The sequence below is a fragment of the Plecotus auritus genome (assembly GCF_963455305.1).
Source record: "Plecotus auritus genome assembly, chromosome: 4".
Classification (NCBI taxonomy): Eukaryota; Metazoa; Chordata; class Mammalia; order Chiroptera; family Vespertilionidae; genus Plecotus; species Plecotus auritus.
The window spans coordinates 105,674,296-105,688,873 of NC_137775.1; the positions used below are offsets into that span (position 1 = coordinate 105,674,296).

At 47.4% G+C, this 14,578-nt stretch overlaps 1 protein-coding gene across 3 annotated transcripts in view; it reads right to left on the reverse strand.

Moving 5' to 3' along the window:
- Nucleotides 1-1,428: 1,428 nt before the first annotated feature.
- Nucleotides 1,429-14,578, reverse strand: part of DYNC2I1 (dynein 2 intermediate chain 1) — an 81,422-nt gene continuing 68,272 nt past the window's right edge. For 2 of the 3 annotated variants that reach the window (XR_013960393.1, XR_013960394.1), the window contains 2 exons: nucleotides 3,282-3,546; nucleotides 1,429-1,736 (listed from right to left, as the gene is read on the reverse strand). Coding sequence is in view for 1 of the 3 variants with exons in the window: in XM_080664434.1 (XP_080520560.1) it covers nucleotides 1,619-1,736 (118 nt within the window). In the remaining 2 variants the exon portion in view is untranslated. The remainder of the gene's footprint in view (nucleotides 1,737-3,281; nucleotides 3,547-14,578) is intronic. The other variant, XM_080664434.1, reaches the window with a different exon arrangement.

The window sequence follows — 14,578 nt, forward strand, 5'->3', positions numbered from 1 at the left end:
CCTCCCCCTGCCTGGAGGTCACACATGACTTCTGGGGACTCACCCCCAAGAGCAGGGCTGAGTCAAGTCACGGAGGAGCAGGCTCAGAGAACCAACCCCCCTGTCAAAACGCCCAGGAAACGTGCAAACGTGCAAGTCGCTCTGCCGCCAGTTAGTGATGAAATCACGTCCTGTCTGTGCGACCACAGGCAGCAGAGAAGAAGGGAGGTTCAAACTCCTCTCTCGTCTCCACAAGCATGTTCAAGTTTGACACACTGCCTTCCTGGACACCGGGCTGGCCCACCCACAGGAAACTCTGACAAAAATCTCACACTTTGCAGACTCCCAAGTGGGACAGAAAAAAGCCGGACCGTTTTCATGAAGGTGGCTCATAAGTGCATAACAGTGAGGGTGAGTTTGTAAGCACAGCGAGCTTTGCAACAAGGAAACAACGGGAAAATACATTTCTTGGAGGCCATGGGCCCCTCGTTTGGGTGGGAAGCTTGGCCACCAGAGCTAGCTCTGTGGCCCTGCTGTGATGACCTCATGTGAGGCCTGGCTGGCTTATCAGTCCCTCCGAGGGGACACTCCAAACGGAAGGTCTGCATCTGACACCCAGCTTTGCAGGCTCCGCCCCTCCCGCCCGCAACAAGGTCATCTTCCTCGGAGCCACAGCCCCCAGGCAGAGGGAGGGTGTGACGTCACCACCCACATACCTTCTTTGGGTGAAGAAATTTGAAATGGAGAGTTTACAAGAAAGTTTCTTCATGAAGGAAACTGTGAGGTCTTGAGCCAGCTTTGCCTGTCCGTCAGAGACACTCCATGAGAGAACTTCGGGGGCTGGTTTCCGTGGCCATGAAGGGCTGTGGGCCCGGTGGTTCCTGCGCAGATGGGTCTGTCCCTCTTACTGGCTCTTCCTGCGCCTGCCTGACCCACTGACGTTTTAGTCGGAACGTGTGGGGGCAGCGGCTTCGGCAGCCCGTGACATCACTCACACGTTCCGGCTCCTATTCAGGTCTAGCACTCACCCCGGCTTTAAAGCAAGCAAAGTGGCGTTTCTGGTGGTGCAGTGATAGCTTCGGCAGGAGCTGCCCACACCTGGGCTGTTGCAGAGGCAGGAAGCATAAAGAGCTGAAATGATTTCTCCCCAACCCGTGGGGTGACAGGGGGTGGGGAGGGAGGGGTGTTCTTCAAAGCACTTCCCACACTCGGTGTCCTGCATCCTGCCCGTCAGGTGGATGAAAATGGCGCCTTGTTCTTTTGGCAAAATTCTAACAAATATTTCTTTTCCTGAGCTATCCTGCCAACGTGTCCCAATTATGCCCCCAGTTAATTGATTAAACTTAGTGGGGCAAACGCAGGTGACCAGGAGTCAGCAATAACGGCCTATCCCCTGGTACTTCAATGTCTATGAGCCGAACCGGAATACATGACATACAAGACAGAATTAGTATGCAATCACACGGGGTTTATTTACCTATTCCTAGTGGGTCCTAGGCTCCAGCAAAGGCCACCCGGTGATGCACACTGAAGGACAGACGACGAAAACAGAGACAGGCAGGCGGCCGCAGTTGGTTCAGGCTCACACAGCAGAGCAGTCAGGGGCTCGTCTCACAGAGCGACGTAGAGTCCTCCTCTATCAGGCAGGAGACGTGGACTGAAGGTCTGGTGCTTGTATAGCCGGTAGTTGTAGAGGTGTTCTCTCTTTTCTGCGTCCAGCACGGAAAAGGAACAGGTCTGGTTCCTGAGTGGAGGAGCTGGGGGTTAAGAAATAAAAGAAAGAGACCAGATAGAAAGATAGAAACAAAGCTGGGAGCCAGGTGGGACGCCATCCTCTCTGATGGAGAGGCAGGGACCCCGGAGCCCACGCAGCGCATTTATTTTATACCCCCAAATACCAGGAAGTATCACCAAAACTTAGGATCAAAGGAGCTTATTTGCATTCTTGAGTAGGCCCTAGTATTCCTGGTGCTTGCCTGGATTTACATATCAAAGCCCGCTCCCCAGCACCTGGACGAAGGTAAAAAGTCAGTACTGATAACGCCCCCCACCTTCTTGGGGAGGGCGTAACCAACGCGGCTCTGCCAGTCGCCTCGGGCTCAGCTGACAACAATTTAAAGAAATGCCCATGTGCCTTCCCAGGCAGCCCTCTACAGGTAGTAACAACTTGTGTTTTGTCAGTGTGGGCCTGATGGTGTGCCTTATGCTGGGAGCAGGGCGTTTACACTTTAAGGGCTCAGGGCATTCACATCAAGATAGTGGGGTGTTCACCAATTGGGAAGTTATGGAGTATTGGGGTCTCACACAGCAAACATTTCACACAATAATCATTTCACACATTAGAGGGGTTTCCTTATAATCATAACATTATTATAACACAACGTTTTTGCTGATTTTAGGGTAGCTTGTTCTTCTTCTCTTATAGTCCTGAGAATAGTCTCAATATAGAAGGAAAATATACTTTCCATCTTACATGTTGCAAATATTTTTCATCTTACCCTTTGTCTTTTGATTTTATTTGTGGCATTTTTGTTGCACTAAGCTGTCTATTTTCATCAGGGTTTCTGTCATTCTTGGATGTGATGTTACCACATACAGGAAAATGTGTTCTTCCACTAATTACTTCTCTCTTTATGTTGAGGCTGGTGGTCAATATTGAATGCGCTTTGATATGCGTAGGGATGTAGGTCCAACTTTAAACTCAGGCCCTGAAGCTCCTCAAAAGCGCCCAGGAGACGCCCGGCCCCTCGTAGCCACTCCGGCTGTGTTTTGGAATCAAAGGCTCAGAGGCAGCGAAATGTAGGCTTCCTCTTCTGGGTCCCAGAGTCAGGGATAATACATTCAAATGTGGAAGGGATGTGCACCGACTGTGTCCCCCAAAATTCATGTGCTGAAACTGATCCCCAAGGTGATGGTGTTTGGAGGTGGGGCCTTTGGGAGATAATGAGGTCATGAGGGTGGGCCCCCACAAATGAGATCAGTGCCCTATGAAAGGGGCCCTGGGGGCCAACTGGCTCTTCCCACCCTATGGCCCTGGATCTCAGACGCCCAGCCTCCAGCACTGAGAGTGACACATGTCTACTAGTATGTTTTCTAGTATGTTTTGAGTCGTCTGTATTGGTTACAGCCACCGAGCAGACAGAGACGGTGGCTAGATGTTTAGCTGTGGTGGTTTCCACCCCAGCTCAGGCGTGCCCCAACATGCCCACGAGCACCTGCCATGGCTCAGACATGCCCCGACATGCTGACAGGCACCTGCCATGGCACATGGCCCCCATGCAGAAATGAAGACAGGCTTTTACCTGGGAAGGATCACAAGCTCCTGGAAGGCAGACAGAACCACATGGTGACCCAGCAACGCTGCACACGCACCGGGACCCAGAGGTTTCCTGGAGACGGTCAGAGGGGAGGGTGCCTCTGGCCTGGCCAGCCACCCACCACCTGCCAGCTTGCTCAGAGGCGCCGGGTCACGGAGCCTTTTCTTTTCGCATCTACACTGTGAGCCGGGGTCAGCTAATGACAGCAGGCAGCTCCGCTGCTCCATGACGCACCTGGGGAGTCTTCTTCCTGGCATCAGCAGAGAGTGGCATTTCGGGGTTAAGTTTTCACTAGAACTAAAGTGAAAATGTGGGGCGACAAGTGCCTTGCTTTGGTCAAGCAGCACGGAAGGCTCTCAGTGTGAAGAGGCCCCACCAGTGTTACAGAAAACCAGAGAAGAACCAAGCAATGCTTAGAGAGATGGAGTTACATTTATTATTATTATTATTATTATTATTATTATTATTATTATTACACACGGGCCCAGAGGAAAATGTCTCTCAAATTCTGGGCCCCGTCACACAGGAAGTTTCCTGTATTTATACCTTTTTACCCTCTTTGTCTCCAAAATATGGGGTTTTCCGGTCCCCTTTGCAAGTTCTTAAAGAGCCCCCATGTGCTGGGGCTTTGAGACTTCAACCAAAGGCTTGGCCTGGTGCCAGCACTGATAACTTCCTCTGGGGAAGGTTTAATGTCCTCTCTGAAATGGGAGTAGTCTTATTTTCCTTATTATTTAAGCAAGCAAGCATTTACAGAAGCCAAATAGCAGGGTTAAAATTTCAAACAGCAGTTTTTATATAAGATGGATGCTTCATTCCCACTGGTTTTATGTACATGAGTCAAATCATTGACTCTTGGTCATTGTCAGGGAGGGAGTTATATTTACCCCTGAGGACTATAATCTTAATTTTCTTCCTAATAAAGTTAGTGGGCCTACTTATAAGGGCCCGGAATGAGGGCCAGGAGTGATCTTTAGAGAGTCCAAAGAATCCTGGACTCTCTATTTTTCCTGGGCTGTCTCAAGCTGGGTGTGATGAAGCCACATTAGGATTCCGTCGACCTTGACTGCCGTGGAGGTGGTCCTTTCCAGGTAGGAGTCAGTCCTTAGGTGGCAAATTTCTTTACCCAAACAGAGTCACCAGGGTGGAAGGGATGAACCGGATCAGAAGTTGGTACAGGCAGAGCGTCTCAGACGTGCTTCTGGATTGCTTCCTGGGTAGACTGTAAAGCCTGTAAGAACTTGACTAAAGACTGGTTATGGATTTCAGCTTTTCTAGATTGGGTGGGTCAAGGTCTGGAAGAGTCACTAGAATCTGTAGAGGCCCCACTGATTTTAGGGCAGCCTCCCGGGCCACTTCATCTGTGGCCCGGTTCCCTCTTGCTTCTGTGGAGTTCCCTTACCTTGTAAACAGCACTATGTATGTGAGCCGTTGTAAATGCGTACCTTCTATCAGTCAGTATAAATTGTTACTGATTTTTCTTTTGTCCACCGGAGAGCCTGAAACTGGGTGACTCGAGTGTTTGACATTCAGCGCTCCAGTGTGTTCTGGAGTAAAGCTTCGACCTCATGTGGGGCAGTTAGGATTAGTTACTGCCCTAGGGTTAACTTATTTGCTTTTTCAATAAGCATAGCTGTGGCTGCTTCCGCCTGGAGGCAAGTATGTCATCCAAATGCAAAGGGGTCAAGTCTTTTGGACAAATAGGCTACTGGCCTTTTCTAAGGGCTGAGACTTTGGGTGAGTACCTCTTTGGCTATGCCCCTTGTCTCACATACATAGAGGTAGAAATACCTAGTTACATCTGGTAGCGCTAGTTGGCCCATCGTCCTTGCTCTGCTCATGTCTGTCTAACTGCCTACTATATATTACCTCAAGGATCCTGGCTCTGAATTCTTTCAGGGAAAATGGACGTCAGTGGGGTCCTCTAACTACTTCCATGCTGAAGGGGAACGGAGTTTTCTTTCAGAGCCAAGAGATCCTTGCTGTCTGTCAGAGGGATGATGAGGCCTGGGTACAGAAGGAGGTGGGCTTGTGACCTGGCGGAGACAAACTGTAACAAATGGTCCAGTGGAAGAGAAAAAAAAACATTTCAGTTTTAATAACCTCTATTGAAATAGAATTTTTCTCCTCAAAATTACCTCTTTGTTTATCAAAAGAGCCAGGTCAAGACCAATTTATCTATTGTATTCAATTTGGCCTGATTGTTTGCATAAACACAACAAGAATGGTAACTGACTACCTTTGCTGGAATTTCATGATTGAATCTTAGTGTGCCCTGTAGGGCCAGGAAGCCAAGCCATCCAGCTGCTGTCAGGCCTGCCTGCAGTATCTGCTGAGTTAGGTGAATCCCTCACCTGCAGCAACTCTACCTGGGCCAACGCACTAGGCTTCAAGGCCCATCTCAGCAGCCCTCCTTACTTGTTGTGGCCTAGAGTGAATGGGGGTTCAGCAGGGATGCAGAGGCACCCTTATTGCTTCCCTTCTATTCTGACCAACTGCCAGCAATGGTAGGGCATGGGCCTGAAGCTTCAGCGCCAGCCATTTTCAGGGCTCCCAAGCAGGATACCAGGCTTTTTCTGTGGCACTCTTATTGGCTTCAAGTCTTCAGAGTCCAGACAGGGCTCTTTAAAACATGATACTCCAGTCAAAGTTTTCGGTTTATAAAACCACTATTAAAAACTGTCTTATTGAATTTATGCAAAAAAATGTATTGCCATGATTTATTAAGCAGTGCCAAATTTCAGAGGAATTATATAAGAAGAAAAATATACTGACCTGCTCTAAGATCTTCTGATTTTCCTTATAAGTCCTTTTCATGGATTCTTTAGAGTAATATAACTGTCTTCAAATGACAAGGAGAAATTCAAAATGTGTCTATATTCAAATAGACAGTCACAGCTGTTCCTGTAGTAGGTTCCCCCCACTTGTCCTTTAAATTACATATCGTCTCTGGGAGGGGTGACACGCCCTCTCAGAATGGACTAAGGGAGCTTTATCCCTTCACAGGGTCTCACATGTCACAGGATCTCACAGGGTAATTCCTGTAACAGAGGGCTAGTATTCACCACTTCAAAAGACATAGGGTAATGGATTGGATAAGAAAACATGACCCATATATCTGCTGTCTATAAGAAACCCACCTCAGAAAAAAAGACACACACAGACTGAGGGTGAAGGGATGGAAAAAGGTTTTTCAGGCGAATGGAACTGAAAAAAAAGCTGGGGTAGCAATATTTATATCCGACAAATTAGATCTCAAAGTGAAGGACATAAAAAGAGATAAGGAAGGCCACTTCATAATACTAAAGGGAGCAATCCAACAAGAAAAAATAACTCTGGTAAACATACACGCACCCAATACAGGAGCACCCAAATACATAAAAAAACTCCTGGAGGATATCAAGGGAGAGATTGACAGCAATACAATCATAGTAGGAGATTTTAATACCCCACTATCAGCATTGGACAAATCCTCTAAACAAAAAATCAGCAAAGAAACATCAATCCTAAATGACTGACTAGAACAGATGGAATTAATTGACATCTTTAGAACATTTCACCCCAAAGCCACAGAATATACATTCTTCTCAAGTGCACATGGGTCATTTTCTAAGATAGACCATATATTATGTCATAGGCAAAGTCTCTTCAAATTTAAGAAGATAGAAATCATATCAAGCATCTCCTCAGATCACAGTGGCATAAAACTGGAAAACAACTACAATAAAAACAATCCAAAAAAATCAAACACATGGAGACTAAATAGCATGCTATTAAACAATGACTGGGTTACCAGAGAGATCAAAGAAGAAATAAAAAACATCCTGGCAACAAATGACAATGAAACCCAACAATCCAAAATCTATGGGACACAGCAAAAGCAGCCTTGAGAGGGAAGTTCATAGCTCTACAAGCCTACTGCAAAAAACAAGAAACAATGGTAATAAATTACCTATCCCTACAACTCAAAGAGTTAGAAAGAGAGCAACAAGAAAAGCCCAGTGTTAGGTTAAGAAAGAAAATAATAAAGATCAGAGTGGAGATAAACAACATAGAGACCAAAAAAAAAAAAAAAAATACGAAAGATCAACAAAACCAAGAGCTGGTTCTTTGAAAGGATAAACAAGATTGATGAACCTCTAGCCAAGCTCACCAAGAAGCAAAGAGAGAGAACCCAAATAAACAAAATCAGAAATGAAAGAGGAGAAATAACAACAAACACCATCAAAATACAAAGGATTGTTAAAAAAATACTATGAACAACTCTATTCCAACAAACTGGACAACCTGGAGGAAATGGACATATTCCTAGAAAAATACAACCTCCCAAAACTCAATCAGGAAGAATCCAAACACCTAAATAGGCCAATAACTATGGAAGGAATTGAAGCAGTCATCAAAAAGCTTCCAGCAAACAAAAGCCCGGGGCCAGATGGCTTCACAGGGGAGTTTTACCAAACATTCAAAGAAAAACTAAAACCTATCCTCCTCAGACTATTCCAAAAAATTCAAGAGGAAAGAACACTTCCAAGCTCCTTCTATGAAGCCGGTATCACCCTAATACCAAAACCAGATAAAGACAACACAATGAAAGAGAATTACAGGCCAATATCCCTCATTAACATAGATGCCAAAATCCTCAACAAAATTCTAGCACATCGGATCCAGCAGTACATCAGAAAGATCATACACCATGACCAAGTAGGATTTATCCCAGAGATGCAAGGATGGTGCAATATCCGCAAATCAATAAACGTGATACATCACATAAACAAATTGAGAGATAAAAACCACATAGTTATATCAATTGACGCAGGAAAAGCACTTGACAAAATCCAACACCCTTTCTTGATAAAAACTCTCAGCAAGGTGGGAATAGAAGGATCATACCTCAACATAATAAAAGCCATATATGACAAACCCACAGCCAACATCATACTCAATGGGCAAAAACTAAAACCATTTCCCCTAAGAACAGGAACAAGACAGGGATGCCCACTCTCAGCACTCCAGTTCGACATAGTACTGGAAGTATTAGCCATTGTGATTAGACAAGAAGAAGAAATAAAAGGCATCCAAATTGGAAAAGAAGAAGTAAAGCTGTCCTTATTTGCAGATGACATGATATTGTACATAAAAAACCCTAAAGACTCCATCAAAAAACTATTAGACTTAATAAATGATTTGGCAATGTAGCAGGATACAAAATTAACGCCAAGAAATCTATGGTATTTCTATACACCAATAGTGAACTTACAGAAAGAGAGACTAAAAAAGCAATTCCATTTACCATCACACCAAAAAAAAATTAAGATACCTAGGAATAAACTTAACTAAGGAGGTAAAAGACCTATACTTGGAAAACTACAGGACACTGAAAAAAGAGATAGAGGAAGTCATAAACAGATGGAAGAACATACCATGTTCATGGATTGGTAGAATCAATCAACATCATCAAAATGTCCATACTACCCAAAGCAATCTATAGATTCAATGCACTCCCCATTAAAATACCAATGGCATATTTCACAGACCTAGAAAGAACTCTCCAAAAATTCATCTGGAATAAAAAAAGACCCCGAATAGCCACAGCAATCCTGAGAAAGAAGAACAAAGTAGGTGGAATCTCAATACCAGATTTCAAGCTGTATTACAAAGCCACTGTTCTCTAAAGAGCCTGGTACTGGCACAAGAGCAGACATATAGACCAATGGAATAGAATAGAGAACCCAGATATCGACCCAAACCACTATGCTCAATTAATATTTGACAAAGGAGGCATGAACATACAATGGAGTCAAGACAATCTCTTCAATAAATGGTGTTGGGAAAATTGGACAGATACATGCAAAAAAAATGAAACTAGACCACCAACTTATACCATACATAAAAATAAACTCAAAATGGATTAAGGACTTAAACATAAGAGGGGAAACCATAAAAATACTAGAGGAATCCATAGGCAGAGAAATCTCAGACATATGCCGAAGCAATTTCTTCACCGATACTGCTCCTAGGGCAATGGAAACTAAAGAGAAAATAAGCAAATGGGACTACATCAAAATAAAAAGCTTTTGTACAGCAAAAGAAACCATCAACAAAACAACAAGAAAGCCCACTGTATGGGAGAACATATTTGCAAATGTTATCACTGATAAAGGTTTAATCTCCAACATCTACAGGGAACTTATACAACTTAATAAAAGGAAGATAAATTATCCAATAAAAAAAAGGGCAACGGACCTAAATAGAATCTTTTAGAAAGAAGACAGAAGGAAGGCCAAGAGACATATGAAAACATGCTCAAAGTCACTAATTATCCGAGAGATGCAAATCAAAATGACAATGCGGTACCATCTCACACCTGTCAGAACAACAATCATCAACAAACGACAAATGCTGGCCAGGATGCGGAGAAAAAGGAACTCTCATGCACTGCTGGTGGGAATGCAGACTGGTGCAGCCACTGTGGAGAACAGTATGGAGTTTCCTCAAAAAAATTAATAATGGAACTCCCATTTGACCCAGTAATCCCACTTCTAGGAATATATCTCAGGAAACTAGAAACACCAATCAGAAAGGATATATGCACCCCTATGTTCATAGCAGCACAATTCACCATAGCTAAGATTTGGAGTCAGCGTAAATGCCCATCAGCAGATGAGTGGATTAGAAAACTATAGTACATCTACAGAATGGAATACTACGCTGCTATAAAAAAGAAGGAATTCTTACCATTTGCAGCAGCATGGATGGACCTGGAGAGCATTATGTTAAGTGAAATAAGCCAGGCAATGAAAGAAAAATACCACATGATCTCACTCATTTATGGAAAATAAAGAACATTATAACCTGATGAACAAAAAGATAGATACAGAGGCAGTAAAGCACTGAATAGACTGTCAAGTTATAGCAGGATGGCTGGGGAGTGTTGGGGAGTGGGGAAAAGAGATCAACCGATGGACTTGTACGCATGCATATAAGCACAACCAATGGACACAAGACACTGGGGGGGTGGGATGAGAGTATGTGACAGGGGGTAGGGGAGGCTGGGGAGAGGTCAATGGGGAAAAAAGAGATATATGTACTACTACATGTAATACTTTAAACAATAAAAAAGGAAAAAAATAAAGGAAAATAATAATAATAATAATAATAAAAATAAAAATTTGTCCAAAAAAAAAAATCTTGAAGCTGCTAGAGACTTTTGCATTTCGTCACAGTGGGTCCGCCCTATCTTTAAACAAATTAAACAATAGAAAGAGATAACAAATACTCTCATGTGTACAGCCAGAAGGCACAAAGTAGCTTTTGCTTCACACAGACGAGTTTATGAACAGATAATTATGCCAAGACAGACAAACATCTGTACTCACACTCTCTCAGTAGACTAGCCCAGACTGGAGCTGACCAGATAAGACTGGAGCTCCCCAAATGGGCATGGGGGCACTCCCGGCACCCATGCCCCAGAACAGAATTCTCAACCAACATCTTGCTGAGAACCTACCGGAGGAGTTAAGACTGTGTCCAGTTCCCCTTCTCGGTAGCAAATTGGCTAGCCCCACACAAACAAACAGCAGAGTGAACTCAGAATTCCTTAATCGAATCTGAATTCACTAATCTCCGGAGTCCCACATTTATATACCAGACAGTCTGAGTTTTTTACTTCTATCAGATATTTACCCAGAGTTTAAACACTCCACCTGATTCCTGATTAACTTGCCTAAGGAAGTCCTTGACTTCCGGGGAGGTGATCAAGCTCCCCCTTCCACTCACTTGGATGGGCCTGACTGAGGCCCCTACCTTACTGATTCTGTCGACAGGTCCAGAAGTGTCCGTCCACTCTCTCCAGATGCCGGCCGGGTCCTGGGCTGAGGTCCGGGAGTGCTCGGAGTCCCCCGGTTCAATTCTGCTAAATCAGCAGAGCGGCGCCTTCCGGAGGCCTATCCGGCTCCCCCAGGTCCCAAATCTGGCCCACTCGCCAGAGGCCAAAAGGCAAAGCCTGGTTATTTCTTGGTCAGGGAACCATTAATGTTACAGAAAACCGGAGAAGAACCAAGCAACGCTTAGAGAGATGGAGTTACATTTATTATTATTATTGTTGTTGTTATTATTACGCGTAGGCCCAGAAGAAAATGTCTCTCAAATTCTGGGCCCGGTCACACAGGAAGTTTCATGTATTTATACCTTTTTACCCTCTTTGTCTCCCAAATATGGGGTGTTTCCAGCCCCCTTTGCAAGTTCTTAAAGAGCCCCTATGTGCTGGGGCTTTGAGACATCAACCAAAGGCCTGGCCTGGTGCCAGCACTGATAACTTTGTCTGGGGAAGGTTTCATGGCCTCTCTGAAATGGGAGTAGTCTTATTTTCCTTATTATTTAAGCAAGCAAGCATTTACAGAAGCCAAATAGCAGGGTTAAAATTTCAAACAGCAATTTTTATATAAAATGGATGCTTCACCAGGAGCGTCACCACAGCCTCCAGGGGCCGGAGGGCAGACCAGGGAATGTCAGGCAGCCTCTGGCCAGCCGCTCCCCTGGGTGGCTTCCTGAGTCAGGGAGGGGCTGGGTGAGGGGAGAGCGGGAGGGTGAGGAGTGACCCCCAACTTGAGGTTCTGCTTGAACTTGGAGCCCAGTTCTCACCCTCCAGTTCTTGCCAGTCATGGAGAGACTGAGTCAGACTCACGCCAGCTCTGTGCTACTAAGGGGCCGTTGGCCCCAGAGGCGAGGTCTCCTCCAAGCACACGCAGACCCTCAGGACGCTCCCACCCGGTCTTGGCCTCGCCACCACTCCCCAAGGCCATGGCGGATGCAGGTGCAGTTCTTCTGGAGAAAGTCCAGCCAGCTTGTACGATGCACAGCCAGATGCCACGCTGACCTGACCGGGGAGCAGCGCGCCAGCAGACGGCGAGGTCGCACGCGGCTCTAAGCGGAGCGTCTTGGAGGGAAAGCAGAGCGCACAGTGGGCCCCCAAATGCTGCAAGAGCCTTCCAATGGCATGTTTACTGTGAATCCCTCACTAAACTTAACATTAGTTTTTAATTAGAGGAGTACATTGAGGTGTCGGCTGCCTGGGCAGGCATGGGGACATGTTTTCTGAGTAATTAAAATCCAGGCTTCGTTTCCAAGGGCTTGAATCTGAGTGCCGCCTAATGGACAGGATGGGCCAGGACTGTCCTGAGAAGGGGCCAGCTTCAGGGACCAGGAACTTCCTGTGTCCGGCCAGAGCTGAGTTCTGCCCTGGCCTCGGGCCCATGCGGGCTGGCCCTGCAGTTTCTGAACGAGCCCAGCACTGTCGGGCTGACTGCTCAAACCTCTGCTGCTACATTCGCATAGTGATGAAACTGAGTGAAAATGCCACAGAGGAGGGGATGTGTCAGGGGGAGGCCAGGCACGGGAGGTGTGGACTGGAAATGCTGTCGTGCTGAGCAGTGAGCCGGGCCTTCCTGGGGGGAGGGGCAGGTAGCTGATGGACAGTGTGTTTCAGCATCTGAACCCTGGGAAGACCCCCATAGGGGCCGGGGCCTCTGGGCTGAAGTGGGTGCGGGGCAGGTGTGTGGCCTGGGCTGGCCTGGGGGATACTGAGTGAGGACACTGAGTGATGTCCCTCTGGGGACATCGGCCTCTGAGGATGCCCTCCCTCCCTTCCATCCTCTTGGTCCTGCCTGGAGGGCAGTGGGATGGTTTGGCAGTGAGATCCTGCCACCCAGGTGCATGATGGGGGCATTCTGTCCATGCCGTATCCACTGTTTGTTTTTGCCACGTCAAACATTGGGTCCTTAAGGACATGCCCCGCTGAGTTTTCTCCCAGCATCCAGGCCCTGTGGGCACCAGGACGTGTTGACAGAGAGACAGACAGACAGACAGACAAAGGACCTCTGTCCCTGAAGAGCTCGTGTCCAGTCAGTGTCCGCCTCTTCCCTCTCGGAGGGATGCTCTCCTTCGTCTGGGCCCTGGGATTCTTCCTGGGTTTTCTTTAACATAAACAAAGAAGCCACCACTCTTTGCTGTGGGGCTTTGAGGCCAGTCAGCCTGCAGCCCACGAACAGCAGTTGTGGAGGGCCAGTGTTCTGCAGCCCCATGCTGAGGGGCCTGTCCAGCAGGGTCCCACAGCCCGCCCCATGTCTCCTGGGAAGACCAACAAGTTAACCCAACCTCTAACGTCCTTCCCCAGAGGAGTGTGCGCACAACGCTCTGCAGGGCCTCTGCCACCACCCATGAATGGGTGGGGGTGCCATATGGGTGTCAGCAAATGGGCTCCCCAGCCTCAGCTCTGCCCCGCTCCCAGAATCCTTCCTGGAAGGAAGTCTTGAGCCAGGTGGCCACCTGGAGCACCTAGTGAGGGTCACCCACAGCACCTAGTGTGTGTCACTCGGAGCATCTAGTGAGGGTCCCCCACAGCACTTAGTGTGCGTCACCCGGAGCGCCTAGTGTGCATCACCTGGAGCACCTAGAGAGGGTCACCCACAACACCTAGTGTGCGTCACCCGGAGCATCTAGTGTGCGTCACCCACAGCACCTAGTGTGCGTCACCCGGAGCATCTAGTGTGCGTCACCTGGAGCATCTAGTGTGCATCACCCGGAGCACCTAGTGAGGGTCACCCACAGTACCTAGTGTACGTCACCCGGAGCACCTAGTGAGGGTCACCCACAGTACCTAGTGTGCATCACCCGGAGCAACTAGTGTGCGTCACCCGGAGCATCTAGTCTGCGTCACCTGGAGCACCTAGTGTGCGTCACCTGGACAGATGGCTCTCCCTTCAGGTCTAGACTGGCTGGGGGAGCCAGAGGTGCTTAGACACACCAGGAAGGCACTGAGTTGTGCAAACACTGAGCAGCTCCTTCCCTCAAGGCCCGAAACACCCCCCACTCCTGCTCTGCACCCCAGGCCCACTGCTCAGCACTGATGGGGCCAGGCCTGACCCCTTTGCCAGGCCAAACCTGGGCTGCAAGCTCAGGGGTGCCGTTCGCAAGTGCTCCCTCTCGGGGCTCACCGAGTTCACTACGTCGCCCTTCCCCAGGCTCCTGCTTTCTCTTACAACTGGGATGATAGCTCCAGAAGGAAGCTCTTGGCAAAACACTCACCATGGTTTTCATGTGAATCTGCGTCAACCTCTGCAGTGTCTCCTGGGAAACTCAGTAAGAAGGTCAGATACTTAGACCAATTATCAGTGTTCTGTTGTTTGGTCGGAGACCACAGGGCTGGTCCCGGGGACTGAGGCGCCCACAGAGGAGGTGCCCACGGAGGAGGCCCCACAGAGGAGGCCTCCACAGAGGAGGTGCCC